The sequence below is a fragment of the Erpetoichthys calabaricus genome, chromosome 2 (assembly GCF_900747795.2).
Source record: "Erpetoichthys calabaricus chromosome 2, fErpCal1.3, whole genome shotgun sequence".
Lineage (NCBI taxonomy): Eukaryota > Metazoa > Chordata > Cladistia > Polypteriformes > Polypteridae > Erpetoichthys > Erpetoichthys calabaricus.
Genome location: NC_041395.2, coordinates 129,193,082 through 129,201,716, shown reverse-complemented (window position 1 = coordinate 129,201,716; position 8,635 = coordinate 129,193,082). Strand labels below are relative to the sequence as shown.

At 37.2% G+C, this 8,635-nt stretch overlaps 1 protein-coding gene across 1 annotated transcript; it reads right to left on the bottom strand.

Annotated features, from left to right (window-relative positions):
- Nucleotides 1-8,622, bottom strand: LOC127526617 (extracellular calcium-sensing receptor-like). Its single transcript, XM_051922517.1, has 4 exons — nt 8,578-8,622; nt 6,701-6,928; nt 5,120-5,243; nt 1-985 (listed from the first exon to the last, which is right to left on the bottom strand). Exons 1-4 carry the CDS (start codon nt 8,620-8,622, stop codon nt 75-77), a joined length of 1,308 nt encoding a protein of 435 aa, XP_051778477.1. The 3' UTR covers nt 1-74.
- Nucleotides 8,623-8,635: the final 13 nt, after the last annotated feature.

The window sequence follows — 8,635 nt, the reverse complement described above, 5'->3', positions numbered from 1 at the left end:
TCATTTATCAGCTATACTAAAACAGTAACAATCCTATACTTTATCTATCACAAATAACTATTGACGTTATGTCTTCATTTGTCAGCATTTCCTCTTCCCATTAGTGCCTTTTTTGTATTCTGTTCAGGTCTAAGTAAAATAATGTAACATTTTGGAGCAAAAATGGCAAAAAGAAGACCAAAACTGGATGCCAAGATTGCAAATATTTCCACAGCTACAGTGTATTTTCCAGGAGAGCTGATGTATGCTGGGATAAAAGTGATCCAGACGGCGCAGAAGATGAGCATGCTGAAGGTAATGAATTTGGCTTCATTAAAAGTGTCTGGAAGATTTCTTGCAAGAAAAGCCAATACAAATGAGATCCCAGCCAATAAACCAATGTACCCGAGCAGACAGCCAAATCCAGTCACTGATCCAACGTCACACTCATAAATAATTTTTGCAGTTTGATACTTGTTGTTTTTAGCTGGAAAAGGTGGATTGGTAGCCAGCCAAATTATACATATTAAAGCCTGGATAAAAGTAAAAAAGAAAACTGTGCCTCTTTGCTGGGTCACTCCAAACCATTTCATCATGTTGTTACCGGGCAATGTGGCTTTGAACGCCATTATCACAACAATAGTTTTAACAAGAATGCAAGAGATACACAAAACAAAGCTGATACCAAACACCACATGCCGTAGTCTACAGGTCAGATCTGATGGCTGGCCAATAAAGCACAAAGCACAAAGAAAACACAAGGTCAGTGCAATCAGGAGAAGGAAGCTCAGCTCAGAATTGTTGGCTTTTACCACTGGGGTGTTTCGATAGAGGACAAAAACAGCTAAAACGGTAATTGACAGGCAGGTACCAAACAATGCAGTTGTTGTTAATGTACATCCCATAGCATCTTCATAGGACAGGTATTCAATTTCTCTCAGCACACACTGATTTCTTCCATTGTTAGACCAGTGGTCAGGTGAACACTGTCTGCATTCAATAGCATCTGCAAAACGATGTGGTAAGTGACACAAAAAATGCTCATTAAACTAATGAATCAGTTGTTTACAAAAAACAAGAAGAATAATGCAAACAATAGTACTTCCTTTTCCTTTCCTTTAATGCCCTCTTGGGGACGGCCATCAGCAGTGTGTCTGTCTGTGGAGAGAGTGTCGACCTTGTTGAGAGGTTTACTTACCTCAGAAGTGACATGTCTCTTTCGACTCTTCCTATGAAGTCAGTAGATGGATTGGGAGAGCATGGGGGTTCATGAGGTCACTGGAAAGGGGTGTGTGGCACTACCGATATCTATGCAAAAGGATAAAGGTCCAAGTCGTTAGAGTCCTGGTGCTCCTGTCTTGCTACATGGTTGTGTATCGCTGGTTTGACTGGTTGAGTCCCAAATGAGGCACATTACCTACATTATGAGGTAGCATCAGTTACGCCACTATGGCCATGTGACGCGATTCCCCGAAGGTGATCCAGCTTGCAGCATCCTCATTGTTGAGGACCTGAGTGGCTGGACCAGGCCAAGGGGACACCCATGTAACACCTGCCTGATGGTCATATCCGAAGGGTGGGACTGGACCGCGTGTCTGCCTAGGGGGGTTACCAACCAGGATGTGCATGCTCCCTAACCTGACCTAACCTGATATTATTTAATTTAACCAAAAATATTTGAATTTACAATTATTAATGAACATCAATCAATCAAAACTGTTTAATCCAACTGAGGTTTGTGGGGGCCAGAGTACCAGTGCACAAGGGAAAAGTCAAAATGACCAGTTAACCCAGCATGCACACCTTAGGGATGTACTGTAGGGGAAAGCAAAATACCTGGAGAAAAACCAACAGACATGGGGAGAATGTGCAGTGTCCACACTGACAGTACTGAGGGCCAGTGTTTGAACCAAGATTTTCAGGGATTCTTGGCACTGCAAAGTACAGTAGAACCTCAGTTCACAAATGTCTTGGTACATGTACAAATCGGTTCACAACCACACACTCGGTATACAAACAAGCCAGTTTCCCTTTCGGTTTGTACATGTTCAGTCTCTCCCTGTGCAGCGAGCAAGAGAGACAGAGCGAGAGAGCGCAACACACACACACACACACACACAGGCAGCACGAGAGAGAGAGAGACGCACGCACACACACAGGCAGCTCGAGAGAGAGAGATGCACACACACACACACACACAGCAGCGCAAGAGAGAGACAGATGCACACACACAGGCAGCGCAAGGGGGGGGGGGGCTGGACGCAGGTAGGAAGGCAGTTAAAGAATGCACTGGGCTTGATTTTGTTTTCGCTTCTGTTTACAGCGATCGGTTTGTAACGTGCATTGTTGCAATGTTACTTTTCTTGGTGGTTTATTAAATTATGGATTTTTCCAAATGTTCATTTTTTAAACTCATTAAAAAAAAGTGTTTTTAGCCAGTGGTTGGTAGAGCTATAGCGCGAACTATTGCAGTGTTAGTTTTCTCTGTTGTTCAAGGTTTTCTCAGTGTTATTCAATGTTTTTACATTTAGTTTACTATTATGCTGTGCATTCTATGGTTTAATTAACTATATTTGTGCTTAAAAACTTAAAAAAAAAAATATATACATACAGTTCGTATGGTCTGGAACGGATTAATTGTATTTACATACAATCCTATGGGGGAAATTGCTTCGGTTCACGACCAAATCGGTTTATGACCAGAGTTTTGGAATGAATTTAGGATAGTGAACCGAGGTTCCACTGTACTGCACTTCTGTGTCACTCAGAACTGAACATTTTAGATAAAGTAAAGGTTAATTGCTCCGTTACTTTCTGGACTGCTGCTACTGTGTCGCATGATATGCTTCTCGCGCAGCGCTTCACGTACTTGAAAGCCTGAACAGCACCTGAACTTTTTGATGATTGCTTTCTTTCTCTCTCCTCCCCCAGACATCCTCTGCTCCTGTTGGGGGTCCCACTCCCATTGTGCACTCCTATGATGTTTGTCTATTTTTTTAATAGAGATGGAACTGTCCCCTCTAACTACATACGGAGCTCATTTTACTTCTGAAAGAGACATGATTATTTGAAGTGTTTGAATAAAGTTCCTGTCTCTACAATCTCCTGTGTTTCTGTGCAATTCTGTGACCCAGGCATGACAAGTTTAGAGGACAGAGGTACACGGGCTGAAATACTTGTATTTTCCCACCGGACCAGGGGTTGGCACTGTCCTCTAAACTTTCCTCTTTTACCCCTGCATAACAACATAAGAAACCTCAGATTAAATCCCCCTCTAGTCCTCAGAAGTCACCTTCCAATATCATCAGTTCCACTTCTGCCCCTCAAGATCCCGCCTTACCCTGATGTAATTTCCTGTTCCGGATCTCAGGATTGCACCCTGCAGTTTACATCACTTCATAAACCCATCTCTTCCTTTCTTTTGTACATACAGTATATATTAGCCCTGATGTAACCTTTGTCAGTTCTGTGTGGAGCTCAAGTCTGTGAAGACTTTCACTTGCATTTGCATTTTCTTCAGTATACGGGGTGGATCCCCAAACCTTTTTCATTATCCATGTGTATATTTTACAATATATAATTGGAAGGCTTAAGGAAAAATCTTTCACATTCATCACTATTGATGCAGAAAACATTTTTATTGCTACTTTTATCAATGCAACTACTGTAAGCCCAATTTTTCATTAGTCAAAGTTTGCCAAATCTTTCATGGCAACCATAGAGGATTTTTATGCAAGTTTTGTTATGCGCCATCTTGGACACCTTTAGCACTTCTGCAGATAAGTTTAAGTTTATTACCACATGTATAGAGTACAGTTAAAGTTTTGTCTGATCAACGTGAAACCAGCTTCCACGTTCTGGCACCATGATCAGAAAATACTACTACATAAATGTGGACCATATTTTCAAACCTTCGTATGTCTTCCTTTCTTAAAAGTGGTTTGCTCAGAAAGTAACCAGAACATTTCAAAGTCCTTCTCTTTCCAGAAAATGTGTAATTTGATTTAACAGTTCTAGAAGTTTGTTTGTGTAAGGTGTTTGTACTTTCCCCAAGTGATTTTAAGGAGATTTTCTTCAAGCTCTCAAGTTTTCTTCCAAGATTCCATTGCATGTTACATGAAAATACATATCTGACTTGCCTTTATATGAGTGGTTGTGTGATTGTATGAAAATGCCCTAAAACAAAATAGCTCCCTGTCCAGATACTTTGCGCCACTAAAGTAAACTCAGGCCCACCTAGAATTGGATTAACAGGGTTGGATAAGGTATGCCACAATTCTTACACTTTTGTTTTCGATGAGGGCAGCACAATGGTTAGCAATGCTGCCTTATGGATCTGACATTTTGTATTTGACTCCTGCACCTGGTGATTGTGAGTGCACTTTCCTTCCAGGTCTGTATTTTCTTTAGGTATTCTGGTTTTCCTTCAACATTTTTAAAAACACCATATGGCAGTGTGTATGCGGGTGTGTGCACCCTGCAATAGACTTGCAGGCACCAGTTCAGGGCTCCTGTTTGGCATTTATTGCTGCCAGAACAGGCTCTGGGCTCCAGGAACCATGAACTGGTTTGTGAATGTTGTGTTCTGTTTAACTCATGGACTGTAACTTTAAAGGATTAAACTTTAGGATGCTTTGACTTCATACTAAGTAACTTTGAAAGCTTTTTGAAGCAACTGGAATAACAGATTCTGAAAAGGTAACCATTCCTCCTGTTCCTACCAGCAGTTGTTAAGTCAACAATAAAAAGAGTCATACAAACTGATTTGAAAGGCAATACAGGCTTGGAAAACATTATTTTTCTTTTATGATTACTTTTTAGCTATTTTTACAGAAGTAAACATGTAGTGTATGGTACCACACACTATTCATTATACTAGGCTTATTCCTGCCTACCAGTAATATTAACCTTAAAAAAAAATTACAAATATTGTATACAGAAGCGTACTTAGTTAATTAGCACTTCTGATGCATCTGATTAACCTATGGCACTGAGGCCCATTATCTTATGAAATTTCATGGGCACCATGCATCACATTAGACTTCTGGAAAAATAAATTGAACAAATATTATTTCATGTGCTTCAACTGAAGCAAATTTCTTTTCCAATAATGTAAAAATTTATTTTAAGTCTACTATACCAGTTTCACTGCTGATTTCGCCATCTGCACAGGGGACACAGTCAAAACAACAAACTGGCTGGCCTTTCCTTGTGGCTTTCCTTGTGCCAGGCATACAGCTTTTACTACAAACAGATTCTGGAATCTTGAAAAGATAAAATTACAAAAATAAAAATATTGCACTTCAATGTTCAGGCCAGTCTCCTGCTTTATAGCTGTTAAGCAGTGAGGAGCAAACCCTGTGGAGTTCGCTGCAGACAGAGATCAGCAAAATCACAGAAATGTTTGTGAACTTCACTGATCTCCGTGAAATGCAGTGAAGTCAATGGGGAAAGAGGAACTGAATTAGGTTTGAGAGACTTATCATGGTACAGTGGTGTTTTAAGTGGCCCAGGGAAGCTTCTGGCAATTATTTTGGTCTGATTTTTGTGGCAAAAAATGTGCTCTGAGCTGTGAAGAAGCAGCAGAAATCATTGCCCCGCCATGCCTCAAAGAACAAAAGACACAAATGGAGTGATAACCACAAACAAAATACAACAAATGGGTACAAACTAACAATGATTAAAAATAAATACTATATATATAAAATCATTGATATAACAGATATATTTTATCAGATATTTATATACAGTATTCATTAATCAATATTTTTGTATATATATATATATATATATATATATATATATATATATATATATATATGTGTGTGTGTATATACAAAGTAAATTTTACTATCCTTCTCAGTTATATATAATATGTGAATAAATCTATTCTTGTTTAATTATTTATTTATCTATCTTTTATTGAGTTTATTAAACACAAATAACATTCCATACAATCAAGTCAAAACTTAACAAAACTAAATTCAAATCAACCCACACCCATGAGAAAGAGAGGAAGGCCAACAGCCAAAGTAAAACTATTGAAAGCAGTTAATATAACTGTAATTTAAATGCTTATTCTAAAATATCATTGATTAGGTCCTGCCAAGTTTTAAAAAAGTTTTGAACAAATCTTCTAAGTGAGAATTTGATTTTGTTCCAATTTCAAATAGTATAGGACATCAGTCTAGTTTAACTTGTTATAGTCTTGTTTCTTTAACTTAAATAACCTAATTAACAGAGTTTTTCATACTGCTGAAATACAAGCATGAACAGCACAACGGAACAGTAAGCCTGAATTCACTATGCTGTCCCTTCTTGATTGGACCAGGTATTGTTTTTAATTCCAGTCACTAACCATTCCATAGCCATAAAGGACCTGAGCATGGATTCCTGAAAACCCATCAGGTTAATTCATACCTTGGAGAGCAATGAGATTGAGCTGTGATGTATCTGATTTTTCACTGGTCTTAATCATTTTACAGCATTACGTATTATTTGTTGAGAATATGATGTAAACAAAAATGCAATGCATATGTTCAAATAATCCTATCACTTTAACTTTACAAAATATTACACTTTTTCTTTATATTAGTAATAAAAGTGTAACAAACATTAAATAATACAGATACAATCAAGAAAAAAAGAAAATGATGGTTACTTTACAAAGCATTGCCATATACAGAAGAGTATTTGAAAACATGAGCTTCATTTTACTTACAGTTGTGGGATTAAAATTCCAAAAAATAGCATCTTCTTTTAATAAAAGTTGTTGTCCATCTGTGGCTAAGTAGTCATAAACCCCAATGGTTTTACTTATGACTGTTCCATCACCTGCTGGTTGCCAATTTATAATATCATATGTTGGAAGTGCATCTCCATTTTCATCAAATGCTACTCTTTCACCTAAGTTATTGATGAAATTCACTTGCTTCAGATAATGTAAAAGCTTATGCAGAAATAAAAAGGGGAAAATGCACATTATTAATAAAATTGCACATTCGATTATACTATCTGAAGGGGAACCTGACATTGCACCCCCTCAGATACATTTCCCAAGCATTGAGTAGTCTTCTCCAGAGCATATCATTTTCTGTTCTGGAGCTATAAGGTTTCACAGAATGTTCGTATTTTGCAATGGGTCTGTTGATATACAACTAAATAACAATATGCTAACATAACATAATATGATAAATTTAAAATCAGCATTTTGGATCAAAGCTTAAAAAAATTTTAAGCATTTTTTATTGTACTTTTTGGTGTGTAATTAACATGACAATACAATAAGTCATTAGACAAAAAGTATTATTTTTAAAGTTTTTAAAAGGTTTGATAGAATGTAAACTATACTGTATGATTATACTACTGTAATGACTATAGACAAGATATAATTTGTCAGTATTTTTAATTCTAAAATTATTTATATAATATCCTGCATTATCCTTTTTTTTCCCACATCCACTAACAGATGTGTGTGTTGGAATGATTGGTGATTATAAATTAACCTGACGTGAGTTTATGCACTAATGAGTCTGTAAAGTGATGGACCGGTGCTCTGTCCATGGCGGATTCCTCCCGTGTAGCCACTGATGCCGGGACAGGTTCAGTCCCCCATGACCTGAATCGGTTTGAGAATGTTAAAGTACAGTATGTTAGATAACTGACCTGGGACATAAGACAAGATATATCCCTGCAATGCATAAGAATTTATCACAATGCACTTTTGTGAAACCTTTTCATGCATTATAAATATAGAGCTACCAATGAATGTAGCAACATGCCTTTGCACTGTGAAAAGTATCCTAAATGAACAAGACGTGAACATGCCAACTCCAGAGAGGGCAGCTTAGGCATGATTCACACTGGAGTTTACAGTACATGTATGAAGGGGTATCCCTACCTGATGCGCCACTGTGCTGCTTTTAAATTATATTCACTCATTTCTGAACAATTATAGGATGCAGAGAGTTGTGGCTAATTCCATCTACATCAGAAATAGAAAAGGAATCAACAATGTATGGGTTTCCAGTCTATTGCAGGGAACAATTATACATACACACGCAGAGCCAACTTAGAGTGGGCTGTCGTTCTATGTTGTGCATCTTTGGCATGTGAGAAGACAATAAAGTACCCAATAAAACATGCAACTACATTTTAGTAATGACTGGGCAGAGATTTGAACTCAAGGCCTTTAAATAATATAGGTTTTATAAAGACTAAAGTTATGTTCAATTTATTTAGCAGCCATTTATTTTAAACATATTTAGCGACTGCTTACTCGTCACATAGTAAGTGAGTGAAATAATACAGAATATTAAATTACACATTAAGATAAGAATAAAGGTAAAATTATCCCTTATATTCTTATCAACAAGCATACAGCAAGTGAGGTAAAGCAAATAATTCAGTTCCAAAGTGCTATATTGTATGAAATTGCTAAAGACCATATCATGTTTGAGAAAGAAACCACCTGTTCCCTTTATTAGACAATTTTTCAAACCAATACATTTTTTTCTAGATGGCATTTATTTACAAATAAGTACAGAATAAATGTACTTTAATATTGTTAATATTCTAAAGTATTATCCAGTTTTCTACTTGTTGATTACCGATGTCCCCTCCATGACTCTGAGTTAGATTCATTGCGTTTGAGAAT

Coding starts and splice junctions, on each gene's coding strand:
- LOC127526617 (XM_051922517.1), bottom strand. CDS start 8,622: ATGAATCTAACTCAGAGTCATGGAGGGGACATCGGTAATCAACAA. Junction 5,244..6,700: donor GGAATTTTAATCCCACAACT/GTAAGTAAAATG, acceptor TATCTTTTCAAG/ATTCCAGAATCTGTTTGTAG. Junction 986..5,119: donor CGAAATCAGCAGTGAAACTG/GTATAGTAGACT, acceptor ATCGTTTTGCAG/ATGCTATTGAATGCAGACAG.